Below are 25,068 nucleotides of genomic sequence, written 5' to 3'. Positions count from 1 at the left end.
CTTTTTGTTAGAACAAAAGCAAACAAAAGACTACAAATTTCAAAGGTGACACAACTTGACAAATTTTCGATGATTTTCTTGAAAATTGGTTTAGAACCATAATTTGCCTGGATTTAGACTCCCATACATAATTTTTAGCAAAAAAAACGACAGAGATCGTACAATTTTCATCTGATATTGATGAAAGTCGGTACACATGCAATATTTGACATGGTGAGCTAATTTATTCTATTGTTACTTTTAAAACAGCGGGCTGCGGCATAACTAAAACAATTCATTAGCGATATTGATAAATCTTGGTACACAATTTGGTATCTGAAGGGTTTTTGGACACCGGAAGATCCATTATGGTTCAATTTAAACGTTTCGCGTCATTTTCAAGTAATGTTCCCCCTATCGACTACATGGACTAGGCCGGCGTCATGATTGATTAATATGGAAGTATGAGGTTCTCAAAACTGTACAGTGAGACTATGATTCTTGACCCCGCACCTTTCTTTTGGATCATTGTACAATGTTGATTATCTCGAACCAATCACATGGTGAAAAGATTATGCCATTGGCCAGAAGGGGCCGTAAGTTGGCAGTAGTTCGTAGCAAGCTCAAGCGAATCATAATTTCAAAAGTCTGTTTTTGAATCATTTTGGAATCTTATCTCTGACTTGGAACAGTTTTTCTTATTTTAAGTGTTGATTAAAAATTTCCGGATTCCAAATTTGGATACATCATTGATACATTAAGAAAGCTTTTTCGACACTGCTATCGGCAATCTCGCTGAAAAATGCGTTGATAAAATTTTCCCCATTACTAATCCCGGATGCATTCTTCAACGTCTCCATGACTGGGCCGGTCCCAGGGTTATTCCCGAAATTATTCTCGTTATTCGGCACGAATGCCGACAAGCGTGAACCAATCCGTACATATATGTTGTGCCGCTTTTCATTGAGTATTGCTCGATGGTCGACTGGTACAGCATATCAAGTAGATCATCACGGGGTCGTTAAGGTTTGCCGCCCACCATTTTTGCCTTCTTAGAATAACTTAGTTAACGTTTTACAGTTGGTTTTGTTATGTGTTTTTATTGGACACAAAATTAGAAAATGTTTTAAAAAAATTCTAGATTGGCTAGTAAAAATCAATTCCAAATCCAAATTTTTAATTCTAATAAACGTACTGTGAACATGAATTCAGTTTAAGAATTGAAATTTGCATTTCGATTCGGAACAGGTTAAACTCTGATTCGAGTTTTGTGAATGAAACAAAAATTCTGATTTAAATATCTTTATCTTGTTTTAAAATAGATTTTTTCTTTAAAAAATTATAGTTAGATTCCTCAACACCGGAAATTCAAGTTCACAGTAGAACACTTTGATGTCATCATTCATTGCGGCTTCCTCCGGAGCAAAAACAGCTGTTTCCAGATGATGATGACGATGATGATGTGTGTCTGCCAAGTCGGGAGTCAGGTCATTGAACTCCCGAGAAAAACGCACACACCGTGTATCGACCAAGTGTGATCGCGGTTGCGTTTATGTTGTGTTTTTTTTTGCGTTCATCATTGAGTTTCCGTTTTGTACTGTTTTTGTCTTCCAAAGTTCATAATGACTTGTTGGTTTTTTTTAGATTCTTGCGACAACAATGTTGTCTCAAATGTTTACTAAAAAAAATGATGCAGACAACTCCGCGCCGAGTTAAGATTGTCACCGAAAGTTTTACGCCTAGGGGAAGAAAGAGAAGGGGAGGCTCGAAGCACTCATCATCGCAAGGGCAACGCAACGAAGCGATTGGAACCACCAATTTTGGCCAAAATAATAAATAAATACATGGCCGAGAGGCCAGCGCGCGCCTCTGCTGATTTGCATATGCGCCCAAAGTCGGGAAGACAAAACGGGCACTAGAATCGCGCGCCACACACAGTCACTGGCAAGAAGGCAGGAGGCCTGAGAGCTGTTTTGTGACAACGACGTAGCACTTCTGAGCTGCGCCGACCGAGGAGGAAGTCATTTGTTATAAAGGCTCCCTCCTGCTGGGCCCGCGAGACCTCGTTGTTGGTGTTTTGGTTTTGTTTGACGGCGATGGATGCGAGATTCCGCCGCTGCCTTAGAGCCGACGCGTAGATCTGCACAAATTCGCAAAGGAGTGTGTCCTTTTCTCGTTTTTTTTATCTTTTGCATCAGAGTTTTGGACCACTTAGAGACCACCTCTAGGGTGATGGGATAACACCAAGAGAGGTGTTTTCCCAAATTGTTTTTGCTAACTAAGGGTTAAGAAACATTCATAATTAGAACTCTTTCACATCTTTCAATAAAAATTTTCATCAGAAACCTTATCGGTTTTCAATTTAAGACTGTAAACCAAAACTGTTCACTTTTGTCAGCGTACATTGAATCTTTTTGCCCAACTAATGACTTTCTCCTAAAGAGATAGGAGCATTCCTAAAAAACGCGAAACTTCTGTTCCCCTGATAAGGCTTCTTGTCGGCGGGTCAACGAATTCTCTACTTCGACGTTCAATATCCGGTTCTAGGACCTTCAAATGGCTCCGGTTGGACTAGCATCCAAATAACTCATAAATTCGACGACCTCTGATTTGGTTTCAGTTCAACGATCTTCTATGGTCTTGTCCGCTGACCTTCTGCTTTACACTGGTTCAACGACCTCTTAAAACGCTCCCACTCAGAGGATCTTACATATCTCCAGCGCCGGTTCAATCTCTGTCACTAGTATTGATCTAACGCATATGCTATGAAATTTTATTCTAATGACCTCATATTAGCCTCCAGATCCGGAGATGTATTCTCCACTTGACAACTTTTCATGACACCATTCCAAAGACCTACCAGTACCACATTAAGCTCGTGACCTGACGACGACCTTCCGTGGCTCGTGTTCGACGATCTTCCTTGGCATCAGTCCTACAACCCGCCGAGAACTTACCATTAGGATTTCGATCCGACGACCATTATTGGCACTTGCGATCTTCCAATGATTCCGTGTGACGACCTTCCAAATGACTTCTCAGTGAGACAACTTCTGATTAGGCTTCCATCCAACGACCTTCCGTGGTTGCGAGCTATCGGCTCTTTAAGGGATTCCCGCTTCGACGACCCTCCACACCAGTTCTACGACCTTTTAATGGTATTGGCTCGAAGGCCTCCCGTTATTTTCATGGTCCAACGCTTTTACAAGCCTCTGATACGACGACTTCCTACCAAGCTTTGCTATTAAAGATGTTTCCATGACCTTAGCCCCTTCAACGACATTAGTCATATGACCTTTCAATGTCTCTGACTCCACGACCTCCCACTTGACTATCGTTTCGAAGATCATAGCCTAGATCCAGCCAACCGATCCTCTACAAGCTCCGACTCGACAACCTTTAAAATGGTCGCCCGGCCAAACAACCTTCCGTTGCACCAGGTCTACAACCTCTCAATGGCATTTGCTAGACGATCTTCCATTAAGCTCCCGGACCGACCTTATAGTGGATTTCTGTCTCGTCGACCTTTCATTGGCTTCGGTCTCATCCAATGAGATCCTGCAATCTTCCATGGCTCCGGCTCAACGACCTTCCAAATGGCTTTATGATCCGAGCGTTACCCCACCCAACAGGTTACCTTGGAAGGTTCCAGCAGTTGTCTGTTCGACCATGTCTGAGTCGAACTGGAACGCTGGGGTTATTGTTGGGCTTTTGAACGATATCATAGACACTGTTCATAAAGATCTCCAAAGGCATCAAAGAACTCGGAGCTCCTTTGTTCATTGAAGGTCTAATCCTTTTTATGGTTTACAGGTTTCTCAGGTATATGATAAACTCTGTGAAAAAAAGGCTAGGCACAATTTTCCCGTTTGTTTGGATAACGTGCCGTTATAAAGCTTACCCCTTTTCCGAACAAGTAAATCCTCTTTTCAAATATTGCTGTTGTTCGAGGATGACGAAGTGTCTATCTTAGGGGTAGATAAGCACCAGTTTTAGCTAGAGAGTCAAGATTAGTTAAAGGACCAGCCATGTCAAGTGTAATATTTGTAGAGGCTGACTGTGATCATCTAAAAATGTATTGGTTGAACGGTTCGATTTTTTTTTAAATGATGTTGAACTAGAGTAACTGATGCCAAAGCATAGATAATGCCGTTGACCTTTTGAGGGTAGATCACATACCCTATGACGTTGAATACCACCAACATATCGTTTTATGATCACTTTGCTTGATCAAAAGGCCTTCAATAAGCATCGGTGGCCTTCAAGGTGCCTAAATTTCACATGCTAGAAAGCCTACTTTTGCATTTCTCGATGTTTTTCTGGTAGATCCAATATTTAAAGTTATTCTTGGTTGTCTTCAGGGTATAGAATAACCTCATTCTGTTGAATGTTCGGGAATAACAATTTTAGACAAAGTCTGGGATATATTTTACCTTCCCCTTCATAGTCTTTTTAAGATACATTTATCATTCATGTAGTAGCAAATTATGCATTCCGTTTCCTTGATGTCACAATGTCTAACCTTCATCTTCTTTTTTTCTTCCTGCAGCACTATCGCCAAAATCATCATCAGTGGTATCCCGCAGCACGCCAAATTCGACGACATCGAACCGCTGCTGAAGCCGTACGGCAAGGTCGAACACTGCGACGCCGTCACCAGCAAGGACCCCACAACTCAGACCGTCCATATCACCTTTGAAAACCACGATCAGGCACAGAGGTAAAGCGTAAATACAGCTTCATACTGTAAAAAATAGAGTGAGGTTAAGGTTGAGGCCTTAGACCTTACTCTTCCTTACTTGTTCCCGGTCATACCTTTTATAAAGAGTTTTTGGGGCTTTACTAATCCGGTTTTTCATCTTCCATCTTCCAGAGCCGTAACTGGCCTCAACGGGATCGACTTCGAGGGTTCCAAACTGCTGGTGGAGCTGTTCGAGACGAAAGCAAATCGCCGGGCGGCTCGAGCGCGGCCACAGTACCCGGGAATGCCGGGTGGAGGTGGACCCGGTCGGCAGACCGATTTTCCATTGAGGGTGCTGGTGGCCTCGGATATGGTCGGTGCCATCATTGGCCGTCAGGGCAGCACGATACGACAGATCACACAGAACAGCCGGGCCCGGGTCGATGTGCACCGGAAAGACAACGTCGGCTCGCTCGAGAAGGCCATCACAATCTACGGCAACCCGGAGAACTGCACCAGTGCATGCAAACGGATCCTGGAGGTGATGCAGCAGGAAGCGAATAACACAAATAAGGGGTGAGTTTGATATTCAGCAATACAGTGGCGACATCTATACGTCAATAATGAAATCCTGTTTTTTTTTCTTTTCAGTGAAATCTGTTTGAAAATTCTCGCTCACAACAACCTGATCGGGCGGATCATAGGGAAGAGCGGGAACACAATCAAACGAATAATGCAGGACACCGACACAAAGATAACGGTCAGCTCGATAAACGATATCAACAGCTTCAACCTGGAGCGCATCATAACCGTCAAGGGCTCGATCGAAAATATGTCGAAGGGTGAGAGTCAGATCAGCGCCAAGTTGCGCCAGAGCTACGAGAACGACCTGCAGGCGCTGGCACCGCAGAGTATAATGTTCCCGGGCCTGCACCCGATGGCAATGATGTCCACCGCCGGCAACGGAATGGGCTTTACCGGCCGTTCCGGCATGTATCCGGGCTCGAACTATCCCATGTATCAGCCGCCGGCCGGAACTGGAGCACCGCCCGGGGTTAGCGACGCCCAGGAAACCACCTATCTGTATATTCCAAATAATGCCGTTGGTGCTATAATCGGAACCAAAGGATCACATATTCGTAATATTATAAGATTCTCCGGTGCTTCAGTCAAGATCGCCCCGCTGGAGGCGGACAAACCGCTCGAGCAGCAAACCGAACGCAAAGTTACCATTGTCGGCACCCCGGAGGCACAGTGGAAGGCACAGTATCTGATCTTCGAAAAGATGCGGGAGGAGGGCTTCGTGTCCGGAACCGACGATGTGAGATTAACGGTTGAGATTCTGGTTCCTAGTGCACAGGTGAGCTCGGTAGTTATTTCAAACGAATGTCGTTGAGCAACGATATTTATTGCTGCCTTTTTGCTTTCAGGTTGGACGCATCATCGGCAAGGGCGGTCAGAACGTGCGGGAACTGCAGCGGGTGACCGGAAGCATAATCAAACTGCCAGAACACACAGCCAACACCCCCGTGGACGAGGAAACGACTGTGCATATCATCGGCCCGTTCTTCAGTGTTCAGGTAAGAATGCTCAATAATTTTGAAATTTTCATCTATTATACATTGAAATATTGTCGGTGCATTTACGGAACCGAACGGTAATCGAAGAAATTCGGATTTTCCATTATGCTACAAAATAATGGCACTACCTTAAAATTCTGCTTCGGTTTCGAAAGATGCAGTAACTGGGTTCCTTGCACACCCATCAAAAGTATTTTTTCATTCATGTCATCGTGAATTGGTCATCATTTAGCATGAACTGTAGTCTTCAAACGCCCATCGTATCCATAACTTCTCAATGCAAAATCATGTCGTAGTAATGTGAAGAACTTTACAAGACTGTCTTCGATTTTTTTTTACTGCACTGGAAAGCAAAACATCTTTTATAAAACTGCGTACCTACGAGTCGCTTCCAAAAATTATTGGCTGACCTAAATATTCTGTTAAGTTCTTCTTCATGGTTCAATCATCTGCGGGACTTTCTACTGAATCCAAGCTCAGAAAAGTACTTCTTTTCAGCAGTATCAGGTCACTCACCCGGTTCTCAAGTTCATATGATATTTTTAATAAAATCATTTGTTTTCCGTTTGTATACATCTGCGGTATGATATCCAACTCCAGAGTGCTCTACAATGTGGTGGCAATAAGAGGCTTGTCTTTTTTCTGGTAACGTCAAAGGCTTTAGTGAGACGAATAGCAGCCTTCGCAGGAACTATTGGGTATTTTGAGCAGAACTGGAGTTCAACCGGTCTTCATCCACGAAGTTTAAACCGCTAGAGCGCTTTATTGCTCATACATCTTCGAGATATCACTCATTTTAGTAGCTGCTATGGCTTGCTTCCCAAAATGATCATTGGAAAAGTTTGACGCTACAAGATAGGAGTCCCATGTCAGGGTGTTTCAACGCTAAACGGGCTAGCTGCCTTACTCACCGAAAAACGGGCTTGCAAACCTCAGAAGTCAAAGTCTGCTCATCTAAAGTTCAGAATTTAGATGAAACTAGAACCAATTTGAAATCGAAAGAGACACTACACTTACAATTCACACTAATTACCTTGCTTTCTCACAAACAAACAACGCTTAATCCATGATGCGCTGAAACGTTTCCGATGCATTTTTCAAGCCGAACGGCAATCATTCAAAATCGGATGGTTCATTTCTCCACTTTTCCAAAGTTTTATACTATTTTTCTTTTTTTAATGGTAATCGAGACATAAAAAAGTGATCCAAACGTAGGTGCTAGGGGGCTCAAACTATTGCAACTTGCGGATTTCCTGCCGCAGAAATGCAAATCATTATCAGTCTTTTATTTTTTGTAAGGAAATTTCAATACGGCTAAAACGGAAAAAGACCGACGCGAGTGACTGGCTGAAACATATTCAGATGCAGCCTTTTACAACCCAGCAAACATAACAGCGCATCAAAATGGGCCCGGACAGGTTGGCCGATTGTCTACACCGGTTGATAATCCGGATCTGGGACATAGAACAGCTACCGGAGGAGTGGAAGGAGGGGGTAATATGCCCCATCTACAAGAAGGGCGACAAATTGGACTGTGAGAACTACCAAGCGATCACTGTCCTCAATGCCGCCTACAAAGTGTTGTCCCGAATCCTACTCCGCCGCCTAACGCCACAAGCAAACAGATTCGTGGGAAGTCATCAGGCCGGCTTTATGGAGGGACGGTCTACGACGGACCAGATATTCACATTACGGCAAATCCTCCAAAAATGCCGTGAACACCAAGTCCCTACGCACCATCTATTCATCGACTTCAAAGCCGCATACGACACGATCGACCGTAACGAGGAAAATCATGGACGAGAACGGCTTTTCCGGGAAGCTGATCAGACTGATCAAGGCGACGATGGATGGAACGCAGTGCTGTGTGCGGATTTCGGGTGAATTGTCGAGTTCATTCGAATCTCGCAGGGGGCTTCGACAAGTTGATGGTCTATCCTGCATGATGTTCAACGTGGCGCTAGAAGGTGTTATTCGACGAGCGGTGGGCGAAATGCGGGGCACGATTTTCAACAGATCCAGTCAACTTAACTGCTTTGCCGATGACATTGATATAGTCGGCAGATCATCTGCGGCGGTGGAGGAGATCTACCGCAAACTGAAACGCGAAGCAGGAAGGATTGGGTTGATGATTAATACGTCCAAGACGAAGTACATGCTGGCCTGCGGATCCGAGACCGACCGAACCCGCTTGTCCAGTAATAACAAGGTCACGATCGACGGCGACGAGCTGGAGATAGTCGAAGACTTTGTCTATCTCGGCTCACTGGTGACCGCAGACAATGATACCAGCCGTGAGATCCGGAGGCGAATTATCAGCGGAAGTCGTGCCTACTATGGACTCCACAAGCAACTGCGGTCGAGAAGACTTAGCCCTCGCACGAAGTGTAACCTGTATACGACGCTTATTAGACCGGTTGTTCTCTACGGGCAAGAGACATGGATATTGCTTGAGGAGGACCTGCGTACACTCGGAGTATTCGAGCGACGAGTGTTAAGAACCATCTTTGGCGGCGTACAGGAGAACGGAATGTGGAGGCGAAGGATGAACCACGAGCTCGCGCGACTCTACGGCGAACCCAGTATGATAAAATGTTCGCCATGTTGCAGATTTTGAAGACGATTTTGCTCAATTTGTTCTCCCGCGTGGGCTTTACGTGGAAGAACAACCTTGTTGTTCTCTCTGGAACCAGCAGTGCAACCAGATTGCTAAAAATCAGATGGTGTTTTTATTAGAATTGTCCAATGAGAGAAGCAGAAAATATTGTCACTGGCAACGGTTCACATCCGTTGAGAGCCAAAACTAGTGCTCTCTTGCATTCTTTCAGTATTCACTTGTCGAATATCGTCCAATTCGACTAGTCTTATGGCTGAAAATATGTATGTATTATACCTCCACTTTGGAAGGTAAGTACTGTTTTTTTTTCAATTTTCATACGATCATTCTAAAATGTATATAAAACGTATAACTAAGTTGTTGATGAATATGCATATAAAAATGTTTGCTGAGAAGTTTATGCACTTTTGTGCGTTTATGCGCTGAATGTTTCCAGTGCATTTATTATTCCAAATGACAATCGCATGAATTCGGATTGTCCCTAATACTTAAAAGAAGTCAATTCAGCCGAAAATAGAAGGAATGCAGTGACTAGAACCCAATTACGAGCACTGACATAAGGATTGACGCTAAATTTGAGCATTTTCACGAGTTGATGAAACAAGCATTTGAATAAATTCACGAAGCATAAACCTTACAGGGTTTTTCTTCATTTTCATACTCAAACAATAAAAACTAACGATTTCCATCGCAAAATTCCCAAGTTTCTCAATGATGCTTGAACAGAAGTATAAATAATAGAATGAACTATTTTTTTAAATAAATTTGAATGCTCTATTTGCGATTGTTTGACAGACGAAGCCCTCTGGTAGACCTATTTCCGGAAGTTCTTTTCATGACCCGCTGAAAATTTACGGTGTATTGTTTAGTCCAATAGGCGAACGTATGAATTGGGATTGTCTCTATTCCAAAAAAAGGCAAAATTTCAGGAAATTCAGGATAACATTGAAAAAAACACATGGATCAGATCCAAATTACTTGCAGTTGCACAAGAAACGATGCATATATTGAGCGTTATGGTAACAACTCTCTTTCCCCTCTATCGTTTCAGTCGGCACAGCGGCGTATTCGCACGATGATCCTGGCCACGAATCCACCGCCGGCCACGAACCGGCAGAAGGCTCAAAAAACCAAGGACCAATCGTCAACCTCCTGCCCACCTGCAGCTCCTCCAACCCAGCCACCGTCCTCCAGCACGAGTGCGTAAGACGTGCGCGGGCAGGTAAGCGTCAGGTGACCCTAATGCAACAAACAAATACCAGAAACCAGATAACCCGGTCTTCGATTATATGGCCGTTTGGCTGCTGCGAAACAAACAATCTCAAATCTACACCACAAACAGCAAAACTCAAATGGGAAAGTGCATCGACCGGGAATAATCTGCAGCGCGGCCATCTAACAATTGCAAAAAACAACTACAGCCACAACAACAAAATCAACCACACACCCGATGCAGGCCAAACATTCGGAACACAGTTTAACCGAACAACAACCACCAATCCAAGAATCCAGTATTTGCCCTTTTGGAGTCAAATAATTTACCTCATTGCGTCCATTGTCCCCCTAGCTCAGAGGCAACTCCCTCCCAAATGTTTTGGTACAAAACCCTTTTTGGAACCGCTTTATTTTTTTTGCTCAATGTTTTTTTTTCTCTGTGTCTTCATTAAAGTGCTCTCCGCACAAAGTTTATTGATTGCTTAAGTTCAAAATTCAAAATTTACACATTCCGCCGCTGATTCAATTGTGAGTACGATTGTAAGCGATATTCGTGAATAAAACTCCAACCCCAAACCACACTGATGATCCCAAATTTCAATGATTTGACATAAAATTGGCAGACTGGCAGTTGCCTTGCCGCGGTTGCCAGTTATTTGACAAATTTTCCCCTCGAAAAAAAACCCTTAATAACGCAATGATGTAAATTCTAATCGTTTAAGGTTGTAATTTCAAAACAGAAAAAAAAATTATCAGCTCCAAGCGATGTAGCATGTTGTAGGAGAAAAACCAACAAACACAAAGTTCCTCTCGTTTTGGCTGATCCAAGGAAATCGGTAAAATCCAACCAATTTGGATACTGGGAGCAGAAGAAGAAAAAAGCGCACCGAAACGAGCAGCGCTCGCGGAAAGTCGAACAATGTTGACGAAGATTCCTAGAATTTTATGTTTTAATTTTTTATGTAAAATCGATAGCAATAGTGCAGCAGCAGCATTGCATTTATCGAGAGCGCAATGGAAGATTTGTTAGAGTAGGAGAGGCGCGTTTAAGGCGTCGAAGAGAGAGCGAGCGAAACCCACCCTGGGCCAAGAGAAATCGAGCGAAATACTTAGAAGTTCAATCATTCAAGTGTTGCGAGGCTGGCATAGATTGACAATGTTATTGTGAGTGTTTATAGATGGTAGAGTAGTCTTGGTTCGACCAAGGCTAGGTTAAGGACCGGGTAGTGCCAACCGACTACGGGAATCGGAACCACGGAATTTCTTGTCGACTTTGTTTGGGAAGGAAGTGATACGCTGTCAGTTTTCAAAGTGACAGCTTTTCAGAGTGAAAATCTTAACCTTCAAAATCAAAATCTGACAGATTTTTTGTGCAAAAACCATGGAATCTGTTTCAAAGGTTGGAAACCGAATGTGTGAAGAGCTCAGAATTGAAGGTCATGGTTTCCACCAGGTTTCCCAGCGAATGAGTCGGACTAGAACGGGGAACAATTAACTGAACTGAAGATCTATCACAATCAACAGCGAATACCTCAGTAAAAGTGCATTATTCAAAGTTCACATAAACGAAGCCAAGCAAACTTACTATCCAGCACTTTATTAACGAGTCATCGCTCATGAATTTCATATAAATGTAGAAGATATAGCCAATAGTTGAGCATACAACGAATTGATTTCCTTTCTGCCAAAGGACAGCGTCATATTTAGCATTGTCCTGCCAACTCTTTTTACATATTTGAAACATGTTTCTATCTTCTATCTATAACGATGGTGCATTAATCGATTTTTTATTAACTGTTGTTAAACATTTACTTGTTGAAGCCATTTATCTTTCCCCTTGATATCTATTTTCTCCGCCCAAAAAATAAGAAACCAACTTCCCCTGAATTCCCCACATCCCTTGAAAATTCAGAGAAAACTGTTGTATTATTAGCTTTGTTTAACGTTCTTGTTTAATCTTTTTCTAGTGTTAACAAATCAATAGTTCAATCAATTACACATCTACATAAACACATCAACCAATCAAGAAACCAATATCAAATAATCAAACCAACAATTGTTAGCCTGTGTACCTCAAGCAAATGCAACCGAAATCAAAATAGTTTAATCACTGCATTTTTTTCTACTTTTTTAATGAACCTTTGACCAGCACCACACGTCTTTAAACCGTTAGCGTTCAATAGAAGCAATAGAAGAAAAACAGAAAACAGATTCAACACTAACACACAGTTAATCCGGGTGAAAAATCAGCGCCAGCAAAGAATAAACTCCTAACAATTTCTAGAGGAGCTGCAACCATTTTGTGACAGCATAGCATTGAAAATCTTCTTCTTTTACGTAGTACACACTCGAATGCGTTTACTCGTTTATACTTAGTTTTTAATCCATTAAATAGCTGTCGGAAAAAATCATTTAATCCATCATCCACAAGCTTACAAGAATGGATTGTTTTGTTGTTTGTGCTCCACGAGAAAAGGCAGGGAATAATCTTTAATTTGTTGCGCTGAAATTTACACCTTTCCCAAAATCTCTTCCTCCTTCCCAAAACCTTCCCATTAAAAAAAACAAACTTCTATCCAATCGTAGCAGTAGAACCAGATTTAGTAGTAATAATCTAGCACATTTGGGCATTCAAAAAAGAAGTTGGCATCTTGATGAAATTTCAGATAAGCAATTTTCATCATCGAAAGTTGCATGCATAATTTTCGAAACAACACAAAAAAAAATTTCACGCTCTCTCATTCAATCTATCTCTCGTACACTTTTTTTTGGCAAGCAGGAGGAAAATTACTTTTAGGCTTTAAAGAGAGGGTTTCAAAAACGAATTTTGGTACCAGAACGAAAAGCAAAAACAATAGGCATGAGGACTAAATTGAAACCATCAAGATCTATATTTGACCGCAAAATTTAATGAAGCGACTGCTTTCAGTACAGTCGAATCAACGACCCGAACCAAACAACTTTTAAATTGAAAAAACAAAAATAACTTTCGATCCAGAACACAACAACAAATACATGATTCATTGTCGGGGACAAAAGAGTAGAAGACAGGAAAACACAATCTAAACTAACGAAAGGGAAACGATACTAAAGAAAAGTGTTTGCAGAACTAGGAAACGGAAACACACCGGAAAAGAAGAAATCAAACCCCATAGTTGAACGTTGAAGACGGATTACAGATTACAAAAAAACTGAAAACAAAACAACCCGTGCTATGAGTGTAAGCAAAAGTACGCGAAATTTAATATTATTAAGGCTTGTAATTTAACAAAGAAAGGGAACCAGAAAATAAAAAACAAGCCGAACGGGGAAACAAAATTGTCGGTAAAGTGCTTTCAGGCAACACAATCTAAAGAGCAAACTAAAGAGCTGAAAAATGATAACTACCAAGTTTAAAATAGTAACAAAACTGACAGAGGGCAAGACAAGAAAAAAAAACGTAAACAAAAGATTGCTAATCAAAGAAAGTGGGATGAAATTCGGCAGACGAAACACAAAGAGAAAAGTGACTAAAATCAATTGTTAGATTTTTTATTATATATATTATATTGAAAATATACTATATATATTTAAAATGGTAAAGAAAAAAAAACGAAAAAAGAAGGAAAAGATATTTAGCTAACAAATTTAATATTTATTAAATACTAGAGGCTATAATATCGTTGAATATTTGTATAAAGAGACGAAAAACCCTTCGTGAGGAAGATAGTGGTCAAAATTGAATTTAACTTAAGAAGTATATAATTTTCCTATTTTTATTTTTGCGTAACGTTTTTGTTTAGGTTTTGTTGTTTACTTTTGTTTATGTGTAAAGATGAGAACGAACAAGTGAGAAGGAAGAAAAAAGCGAAAGAATCGAAGAAAGCTACTACCTCGAGGTTAATGTGTTATTTAGTTGTGCCAAGCAGAAACAAAAAAGAGCTAAGTGTACTCTATTCAGAATGGATTTTTTAAACGATGGGTTGTGATATATGAGATGATGGCTAAGACAGAATGGAAGCAAACGATGAAGGTGAGAAGAAAGAAAAGCAAAGGACAGCATTGAAACAGAACAACATTGCCGAATTCGGTCTTTCAAACTGACGATGTCCAGAACTATCAGATCTGCTAGCAGTAATCTGGAAAGATCCCTTTGGATCCCTTTAGTTTTGTTTGTACTAATGATTTTTTGGACATTTCTTCCGAACAACATAACCCAGTGCAGAGAAGCGAATTGGCAACCTTGCCTTCTTTACCCCATATCAAAAGGTATAACTCCGATTTCCCTTGAAGCATTTCCCAAGTTAAGGCTGAAACGCCCCCATTGTTCTCCCAATTATTAATATTTGACATTCGGTAAAACTTTTAATACACTATCATTACCCAAAACTCGAACTTATTTGCGGTACAAAATGGAAAAAAGTACAAAGACATCTAAGGCGTCATTATTTTTACAGCAATCTGCGTTTTGCGTTTGCCAACATTTGAGTAGTTGAAAATCCATTCAAAACAACAACAACAACAACATCAACATCAATAATGGCTACCGACATTAACCGTAGAAGCTTAAACCACTACATCAAAAACAACAACAACAGTAACAATGAAACAGAAAAAAAACCCGAAAAGATCAAGAATGCAAAGCAGCTAAATGACAAGAGCTAAGCAAAAGAACGAACACAAATAAACAACAAATCATAGCCACTTTGAAAGCAAAAATCTAACATTGATTAACCGGAAACGAAGGAGTGTTCCCCGCACAATAAGACTAGATCTAACAACATCAACAGCAAAAGTAATCCCAGATTGGTAAACAAAACGGACGAAATTTTAAAAAAACGGATGAGAACCACATTCACATCAACTATCAGAAATGACAACTTTTTTGGAACAATGTAATCACATAGCTAAGCCATACGATTGGCAACTGGCACCATTGACGGTCGTTATTTTGACACTGGTCACAAAACAAAATGGCGGTCCCGACCATCGCGTTTGGGATCGACCGATTGCAAAACAAAAACCGACACAAACGCATGTCAAAATCGAAACACAACATAAACAAACATATATTCGGCAAACTCGTACGAAAAACAAAAAAAACTGTAGACAAACTTCAATTTTGTTTTGCACATGATTAGATTTAAAGAAATAAAACAAACGCAGCGTAAACTGAACCTTAATACTTTGGCAAACTGTAATTTTAGGAAGTACCCGCATTACCCTCTTCTCTTATACTACACAACAACTCTAAAAAAACAATAATAAAAAATACACATTCAGCCATTTGGGTAAACAGTAAATTCACTCAAGTAGGCAAGGTGATCACGAAGCGATAATATTATGGCAAAAATGAAAACGAAAATTTAACTATTTTTGTTGATAAACAAAACATGTATAATCCATAAACTTTGACAGATCCCCCAGAATCAACCTATAGAATAACTGTAAATTCTATTCGGACACGAATCAGAACAAATTTTCCCCACATTTAGGAAGTGTGCTAGTAACAATTGGCTATTAAAATAGGAACTAAAATCATTGAAAAACAAAAAACCCAGTAGCATTAATTTCTAGATTGCTTACTCTCAAAATTCAAATACCATAAAAATGCATTAAAAATACAAGTGGGATGAAATAAAAAAAAAATATTGAAAAAAAAATCAAACAAAAAAAATTGGTAGCTGTAGGTTTCATTTTCGGCGTGTTACTCCATAATAAGTACATTTATCACCAATATTGAGCAAAACATATATAAATGAAAACAAATACTAGCAAAACAGAGGCAAAACAAAAACACTCTAAATTGAAACTCTAAATGAATAAAACAAAAAACTGTACGGTCACCTTGTCGAACTTTGAACGATTGCAACCGGTTCGAAATTTAAAATGAATTTACCAACGATCAGAGGAAGGAAAAACTCATCCGGTTACATTCAAATTATTTGACAAACAAAAAAATAAATGGTCAAAATATATCAATCGGAAAAGCAGTATACTCTATACTATCAGTTCGATCAAATAAAACTCTACGGGAAATAGATGAAACAGTCTTACCTCAAATATATAATATTGATTAACAATGATTGAAGAAAACGGCGAAGTTAAATCAACACTAAAATAGACACAAACACACATAAATTAGGATGTAATAAAATGGCAGTTGAAATATAAACAAAAAAAAAACGCATTAGATACCACAAAACAAAAACAAAAAACATAAAATAACTAAAACTATAGCATCAAATCGTGTTTGGATTGGAAGCAAAACTATTCGTCTCTAGATGCACTGTCATAAGCAACTACAAAAAAAAGATTAAATTTGAAATAAAAATTGGTAAAAATCGTATTCTTCACCACAAAAATTATGGCACCTTCACCAACACACCCACAAGACAAAAACAAAATTTGATCAACTACTAACCGAAACAATTGATTGCTTTAGGCAGGTTTTAGAACCACTGTGGTAGGTAAACAAACACTCAGCCAGGATTCCATTTTCTATTTTGTTTTGTGTTCGAGTTCTAGGGAAGCAGTGAGTAGCAGCAGAGTAATATTTAGAAAGTGTGAACAAACAGAAAACAAAAACTATATGAAAGATTTACCAAATCGAAGAAGCCGCCGCCCCCATTCGCTGACTAAAAATGTAAACGTTCATTCTTTAGTTCGTTCCTAGAATACACTCATTGAAGTAGGACAACAACAAAAACTATCGCTCATATTCTGGAAGGAAAAACATAAACAATGCAGATCGGCGAAACATCAACAAGCAACAAGTTTTAGATTTGATTATTAATACTACTACTACTACTTCTACTACTACTAATTAATATCTACTTCTACTACCTTTACTACTACTACTTCTACTACTACTACTTAAAAAAATGAAAATCGCGATTGCTACAAGCTATTTTTCGTTCGTATAAATGGGATATACATTTTTATAGTTTTTTTGTTTAATTTGAAATAGAACTGTAAGAATTTTTGACGCTAAATAATTGAAATAACACTAAATTTTAAACTACGGAAAAGAAGCTACGAATGATCGAAATTTCTTCTACTACTACTACCATTCTACTACTACTACTATTGCTAAAAAAGTAAATTTTAAGTTTAGGTAAACGAAAAAAAAGGAAAAAAACAAGTTTATTGCTAATTGATACCCTTCACCTTAGCCCGCCGGCGAAATAATGGACGAACTAATTAGATTCCGCTTCTACAAGAATATATCCATACGATTCAAGATACAATCTAACTGAACAAAAACCTGACCTTTTGATGGCTCCAAGCAACTGAGTTAAAAAAAAACAATCGACGAAACAAGACAAGACCTTGCCAATAAACAAAAATCCCAAAGCCTGCTTCGGGAGTGAAGCTGTCAAAAGTCAAAGTAACCGGAAATAGAAATACAAACTTCCTATTTTTTACAATTCCCACGTGAATAGAGTTTTTTTTTCTCAGTGGATCAAACTATTCAAACAAACAAAACTATGACCACAAAGTGTCACTTCCGGAGACCAAGGAGACTGAACTACATCATAATTAACAAACTTACAAAAAAAACAATTCGGAGTGACTTTTGTTGGTTGCGAACTATTTCATTTTGTTTTTTCTACCCCAACTTTGTTCCACTTTTCACCGTGTCCCCCCGCGCTCTTACCCAGAACCGTATATATTTTCCTCCTTTAACATTATTCGCTTTTCCCGTATATGAATAATTAGCTATTTTGTTGTTTAAGAAAGATTGAAAAAATATGAACTATTGCTGAAACACTGAACGTTCATTGTGGTTTTCCACCCCTGGGAAAACCTTCCCAAATCTCGGTTGACAGTTTGCGACAGTTGGACCCAAACAGTAAAAACAGCAAAGTTCTGCTAACAGTAGCAGTGACAGCTGAACGTCAACAGCGCAATCATTATTGATGTCATATTTATGTTTCGTTTTCCCACCCCTACAACTACAGAAGAAGGCTATTTGAGAAAACTAAAACAACACTTCTATCTAAAGTAAAAATATCAAAAAAAAGAAAAACTGAAAAAGTTTTGGTAGTAGAAAAAGAATAATGATCGATAATAACAGCAACAGCCGAGAAGCGAAATTGTAACCGAAGAAGAGTGAACAGGTAAACTCAGTTTGAGGAAAAAAAACAAGAAAGGAAAACCAGCCAATCAGCAAGATTAAAATAGTTTACGGAGAAAGTAGAGAAAAGGACGCTGCTCCTGAGAATTGCGAAGAATAAAAACCTGTAATTAAGGCTCAGTAAATTATAATATATATTTTTATTTTGTCATTGTTTAATTATTAAAGAGAGGATTACTACAATAGTTTTTAGTAGGTATGAGTTAGGATATAATGCAAATATTGACATGCCTGTGTGATAATAGTTTATATTCCTGTCATTATCTGTATTTATATCTCCCTCAGCAAGAAGCAGTACAGTAGATTTGTAAAAAAAGATTACGTTAATTAATTGCAGAAAAACGGAACAATATTAATGCATAAAGATTATATTTTATAACCTTTTTGATTATTCTTATTTCTACTCGATCCGTGCAGAAACGTCAAAGCAAACTCTAGCTTTAGTTAAGCCTCATCATTCATTTTGATTAATCACAGTCGTCTCTAAATTCACCCTATAAATACACCACCAGCAGATCAAAGTCCAAGTTTAACACAACCGTAAAAAAAAGTTAATCAAAATAGCCGTAATATTTACACCAATACTAACGCAGACCAAATTCACCGTTTACATAATATAAAACTATTATTTTTTTATATTGTTCGATCAAACGCTTTTTGTTGCTTTAAGCAAACAGTCAAGCGTTCGATCTACCAGCATGCATATTTATTAGGAGAATTTTCTTCGTTTGTTGTAGTTCTCTAAACGAACCGGCAACACTTCACATACACTTTACAGCCACTGTAACCAATAGCAACTTTATTTACACTTCACAGCTTATCCACACACCAATACAAACAAATATTCAACAGAAAAAACGGCTATCCGCCAAACAAGAATTCATTTTACACACTAATACATATTTATCTAGATAGACGATAGAATTCAAAGACACACATTTACAACAATAAATCGGCCAGGCAACACCTTCAGAACCTGTCATGAGTTTCCATAGAAAAGTAAGAAAAGTAAAAAAAAAAATCAACCGAACCGAAGAAGGTAATAAACAAAGAAAGATGCACATTTTTGGTTATCCGTGTTTTCCAACTTATCGTTAACCACATGAAGAACTTGATCAACATCAGTCGAAATATTAATGAAATAAAAAACATAAAATATACACAACTCGAAGTAGCTAAACCAGATGAAAAATTAAAAAAAAAAAGATACAGGCAGAGGGGCGCGAAGAAGCGAACAGCAAGAAAGAAAAACTACCTCAATATTTCTATAAAACTAATGGACGTGATGTTAGGGAGCGATTAATTTAATCTATTAAATCACAAGAACAACAACAGAGCAAGGAAAAAATATAAAATCAACCGATGAATTTTGTTCGAAGAAGAAATAGAGGCAGATGGAGAGAAGTTTCCCTATATACTAATAATTGTAGAATGTATTTATACCTAAGGGCAGTAAATAGCAAACCAACCAGAAGAAAAGTAAGAAATCCTGTACAAACTAAACCATACATATGCAGTTTAAAACACCGAAACACTAAAGTGCAGTAGCCGCAGATGCGTGAGAAAACAAGCGAGAATAAAGAAGGGGGAAACTCCAGTAGAAGAAACCAAAGGGACAAATCCGCCTATTTTTCATTTTCTTTTTTTCGATGTTCCATGAAATAAGTAAATAAAGAAATAAAACGCTACCAAATCATTTGCATACAAGTAAAATGAGCATCTATTTTTCTCGACGGAAAACAATGGAACTAAAAAACAATTCGATCAAGAGTTTCGATTTTGGATACTCAACTGAAAGTTTTCAAACACTAAGATTTAGTTACGTTTGAATGAAACCAGCCAAATTAATCGCTCGGTTTATTTTGGTTATTTCAGTTGTGACAACAAAACTAAAAAAAACATGAAACTTATTAGTTCCAATAATTAAAAACTAATTGATTCAACGCCCCAGCTACAGAATTCAATAGACAGAAAAAAAAACAGGAAAGGCAAACCAACTGATTTATCTGATTACTAGTAACGAAAAAAAAAATCTTGAAAGAAAACCCAAAAAAAAAGTAAAAACGGAAAAATTAAAAAATCTATGATGAACGAACAAGTCCAGGCCCGTTCCAGCAAAAGCATGCCCGCATCACTGAGAAATATACCCACAAAAAAAAAACTAAAACCATATTAATTTAATCGTTATATAATTGGAAGAGCAAAAGATTGCTTCAGCAGAAATAGAACCGTAAATTATGGGACATTTATTTAAGAGTATGACAACAACAACTAAAGAAAAAAAAAACAACATGTGGTTTAACGGAATCACAAAACCATAGCATATGCTATGCGCCCAATATGCTCCAACCAGGCATCGAACAAGAAACAACCTTTTAGTTTGGTGTTAAATCGATGGCAGAAAGCGACAGGCGAGAGAATAGCTGCCCTGCCACCGCCTTCTAGGGAAGAGAAGAAAAAAGTTTTGCTGGAAAAGTCGACAACAAACATGATGCTTTTTTTTGAGTTTCCAACAGGCAAACAAAACAAACCAAATGCTGAAAGGTTGAATCCCCAGAAAAATCCCCTAAAACCAACAAAAGCTGCTAAAAAACAAAATAACAAAAAAAAAACAGTATCGAAAAAAAATATATGGAAAAAATATTGTGGAAAACCTTCAAGCTCTATGTAACAATGAAAACAAAATGTCCAAAATTGATTTTTTTAATTTTTCTGAATAAATTTAATTTTTCAAAAAAAAAACAAGGTGTCTCGGGTTTGATTGCGATGACAGCATTTGGTTGACCATCTTGATGATGACAGGAAACATGGTACTCGGAATTTCAGAAGCAGTGATTACTTTTCCATTTCTACTACTTTTCGCAAGCAAAACTCTCGAACCGTTTTTATTACTAGCAACTAGTAGAAGTTAGGATGGACCGCACAGCGACCCCTTTATGAAATTTGTATCTTCTGATTTTCAACCCACTAACGACTTAACCATTTATACTTGATAAAAATCATGCCATGTCTCTATGTTCTTTTATTGACCTTTCTAGTTCAGCGGTCTACCTAAGGAAATTTTCGAAAATTGATGAAATCATCACGTTTCATAATCTAAGATAGTTGAGGAACGGTAGTAGAAGCAAAAAAAATTACGAAGGAATAAAGTTAGTAGGATGAAAATGATTTTCTAAGAAAAGATGGCTCCAGAGAGTAAAGGCCATCCGAAATATCGAGATTCAAAAAATACTTCACATTTCTTTTTAATATATTTTCGAAAAGTATCGCAGCGCTAATGTAATTACACCGTGGTCGTAGAAACGAGGGGAGGGGGCTTTAGGTTATTATATCCATGATACACCACTCTCCCCTATCCATTTTTTTGTCTATTTCAGAAGATAGTAAATTAGAAATCAAATTCCTTTTTGTTAGAAAACAATTTTTATGTTTTTCAAACTACAGGATGTCCCATTATATCTAAGCACGATTTTGATACAACCCTGCTCATTCCGGATGATGTTTAAAGAGCTTTAAGCATTGGAGTAAACTGAAATGCTAATGAATGTTGTGCATGTGATGTGATAGTTGAGTTTACAATGACCGGAGAGTACTCTGGTCAGGACGCTGCAATGAGCTTTACTTTAAGTTAACAAGTAACTCGATATGATAGGAGATGGTTTTTCTAAATATAATTTAGTTTGGCGGCAAGTGTTCAACTCTTCCCAGTATCGTTCATTCTGGTTAGAAGACCCAATTTGAATTTGGTTTCTGAACCAACATGGCGATATTGGGTCAGCCGGCTCTGGTCCGCAAAATTCCTTTTCCGATCCAGCTCTGGCGAATTTGTCGGCGAACTCGTTTCTAAAAATTTGCTTAAGTCCGGGTACCCATAGAAGGTTTAATCCGTTGTCTTCAGCAAGTTCTTCGACTGCTTTCCGGCATGAGATTACCAGTTTTGATCTAAAACTGGAAGCGCTAAGTGCTTTGATAGCTGCTTGGCTATCTGAACGGAAATAAATTGTTCTGATCATAATTTTCTTTTGAAGCGCAATTTTCACTCCATACATAATAAATAGCATATAGCTCAGCCTAAAAACCTGTACAATATCTACGTTGAGCGTGTTTCATGTTCAACTCGTGACAGTAAATTCATGGACCTGCACGGCCGTTTGATAATGAACCGTCAGAATAGAATACAATATGAGAGGACATTAGGTCCTCTACGAAACCTGATAACCATTCTTGAGGAGAAGAAAATTTGTAGGGAAAACTACTCGAGAGTGTTAAATCGTTAGGCGCTAAATTAAACTTGTTTAATCTAACTAATTCAGGTCACCCATTTGTATGACTCGATGATCTTTTGATATTTCCTGACAGCCGGAGACCAACTGATGCAGCCCATGGCCTAGAGGATATCGTTCAAGTCTTCTAAGCCAACGGTCATGAGATCAATTCCCGGTCACGGTATACATTTAGTACACATTTTGTGGGTTGGTGGTTTTAGCATTTGTAAGATACTAGCCATCATATCCTCAAAAGATGTGCGCTTAGTGTTAAGTTAAAAGGAATCTCTTCGAGGAAATGTCAAGTTTTATTGCGATCCTGTGTGTATGTGTTCGATTTTAAAAAAAGCACATGAGAAGGCTTTCTGTTTGGAACAAGTGTTTGGTAGAAAACAGAGCTTCTAGTGCTGCAGTAGGAGTTGTTGTGAACGATCCGGACATCCCTAAAAGACGCATTCTTTAAAGGGGATTTAGTTTTGTCCGAACTGTTGCAACTTCTCGTTTCTGCCACCGCACTAGACACCCATAGGCCAGAATTGGTCTTACTGTTGTGGAGAAAATCCAGAGAATATGGGCCCTATTACATAAGACGAGTTACGAGTCATTTTACTCGAGTGTGCCGTTTTGGTATTACACTAATCAAGTTGAGTAGAATTTCAGTCGAGTAGCTCGACTGAGTCTACTGCTTGAAAGTTCGTGACTCAACTGTTTCACTCAACTACCGTAATACGACATTTCACTCGACTCGACAGTGACTGGAGTCGAGTCGAGTTGCTCGAAGGCCACATGTACTACTTCAGCTTGATCCAGGACTAGGGTTATTTGTCATAGGCTTTCTGCCACCGATCAACCACTAAAAAACGCACAACGGTAGCTTCCTGGCGTTTGGCATCCTATCAAGGTAGTTCTTTGTCTTGTGAAGGAAACGGAAAGAGAAATGGACTACAGTTGAATGAGAACGAAAAAAGTCAATTTTATTCTCAATTTGCATTGGTTCAACACAGAAAATCTTTCAAATACGTCATTTTCTCAGTTAAGCGTTCTTTGAGCACGTTCATCTAATGGGCCCTCATACATAAAACAAGTCACGAGTTATTTTACTCGAGTGAGCCATTTTGTTATTACAGTAGTCGAGTCAGTAGTTCAACATGATAGCCGCCATTCGAGAACTTAAATTAATTCGATCATTTTCACTCGACTACCGTAATACGACATTTCGCTCGACTCGACAGTGACTGGAGTAATAGGGCCCAACGTTTGAAAAAAAAATTGTTTGAGTTGCTTCCAAATAATTGTAGATTATAGAATTATAGAGATTATTTTTTTCGCTGGAATCTTAATTAAATTGCCTTATGTTATATATACACCACTTTTTTGACTCAATTGTCCAAGGTATAAAAAGATGAAAATTTTCTTGATTTTTAAATTTTTTAAACAAATTACCAAACAAAAAAATTTTCATACAAGTTACACAAAAGTTTTATACATGGTATAAAATTTGCTATTTACATGTACGACTTGAAGTATTTTCTCTCAAATAACGTGTTGATCTGCGAGAATCGTGGACAAAAACGGTGCATATGGCAAAAAAACGGTGTAAATAGAAGTCATATAAGAAAAACTAAGCAAAATCAATCCGCGTTTAAAAGAACCTTAGTGTACTTTCTATCAGTCTTGTAAGCGGTCACCATCGTTTGAAATTTTTCGGAGACGGTCACAAACACATCTCTCTTGATTATCATGGAATGCGCTATCGTTTGATCGGAGAGCAAAAAATGTCAAATGATATTTCGGATATTTGTAGTGGTTAGTCGTTTGACTATCATTCCATGTGTTGCAAATCAATCATTCCACATTGTTCGACCAACACATCCAAACACGCCCGGCACTGTTCAGCAGCGGATATTTTTGAAGCAGGAGAGAGTGAACAGAAAGGATTATCTTCGTTTTTTGAGCCTATAGTTTCTGCTGCGTGAAAGGGACAGGCGACGTCATAAACTGTCGGGAATTTTGGTCGTTTGACCATCAAATCATCGTTCTCGTGTACCATGACACGAAATTTCATTCGACAATCACGCATAGGGGAATGCGTGACATTTCGACTGATAGTAGTCGGCTGTTGCGATAGTATTTGGTCGCATTCGTTTGATGGCGAGAACAGTGAAATTGATGGAAGCAGGCTGGTCAGAGAGAATGTCGATGGTTTACAAGTCTGCTTTCTATGAACAACTTTGGCTGATGGTATACGTATAAGTTTGGCTATACATTTAAACTTTTTAAGAATTTCTTTAATGTCGCGCTTTTTTCGGCTTTGTCTCGCCTTTTTTCGTAAATGTCCCGCAATTTACTGAAAGCATCTGGCAAGCCTAAAATTAAACATATTATAATCAACATTGGTAACTCTCAGTAGGCTTCATATACTTCAGCAAGGACATGTATATCAGCACGACCTCCTGGATAAAGTTCTTGCTAGAAGGAAATTTCAAGCATTGAGGTACTGAGGAAACTCTGAACATTCTTTCCATCAACCGTGGGTTCACGTCTTAACTACAAAAGTTCTTGTTTGAACTTGCATTTCTATGACCACGCAGAAAATTTTGTTTATGTTTTAT

General features: G+C 38.8%; 1 protein-coding gene and 1 long non-coding RNA gene across 3 annotated transcripts in view; one reads left to right on the top strand and one right to left on the bottom strand.

Moving 5' to 3' along the window:
- Positions 1 to 20,847, top strand: part of LOC129748858 (insulin-like growth factor 2 mRNA-binding protein 1) — a 50,969-nt gene extending 30,122 nt beyond the window's left edge. The window contains exons 2-6 of one of the 2 annotated variants that reach the window (XM_055743625.1): positions 4,529 to 4,699; positions 4,853 to 5,236; positions 5,312 to 6,029; positions 6,091 to 6,240; positions 9,909 to 20,847. In XM_055743625.1, coding sequence (XP_055599600.1) covers positions 4,529 to 4,699; positions 4,853 to 5,236; positions 5,312 to 6,029; positions 6,091 to 6,240; positions 9,909 to 10,064 — 1,579 coding nt within the window. In that variant the 3' untranslated portion in view covers positions 10,065 to 20,847. The remainder of the gene's footprint in view (positions 1 to 4,528; positions 4,700 to 4,852; positions 5,237 to 5,311; positions 6,030 to 6,090; positions 6,241 to 9,908) is intronic. The other variant, XM_055743626.1, reaches the window with a different exon arrangement.
- The window catches only part of LOC129748862 (uncharacterized), a 69,847-nt gene that overhangs the window by 36,129 nt on the left and 8,650 nt on the right, over positions 1 to 25,068 (bottom strand). The gene's annotated exons all lie outside the window — the stretch shown is intronic.

The sequence above is a fragment of the Uranotaenia lowii genome, chromosome 2, assembly GCF_029784155.1.
Source record: "Uranotaenia lowii strain MFRU-FL chromosome 2, ASM2978415v1, whole genome shotgun sequence".
Lineage (NCBI taxonomy): Eukaryota > Metazoa > Arthropoda > Insecta > Diptera > Culicidae > Uranotaenia > Uranotaenia lowii.
Note: the sequence above shows the minus strand (reverse complement) of the source record. Positions and strands in the feature narration are given on the sequence as shown.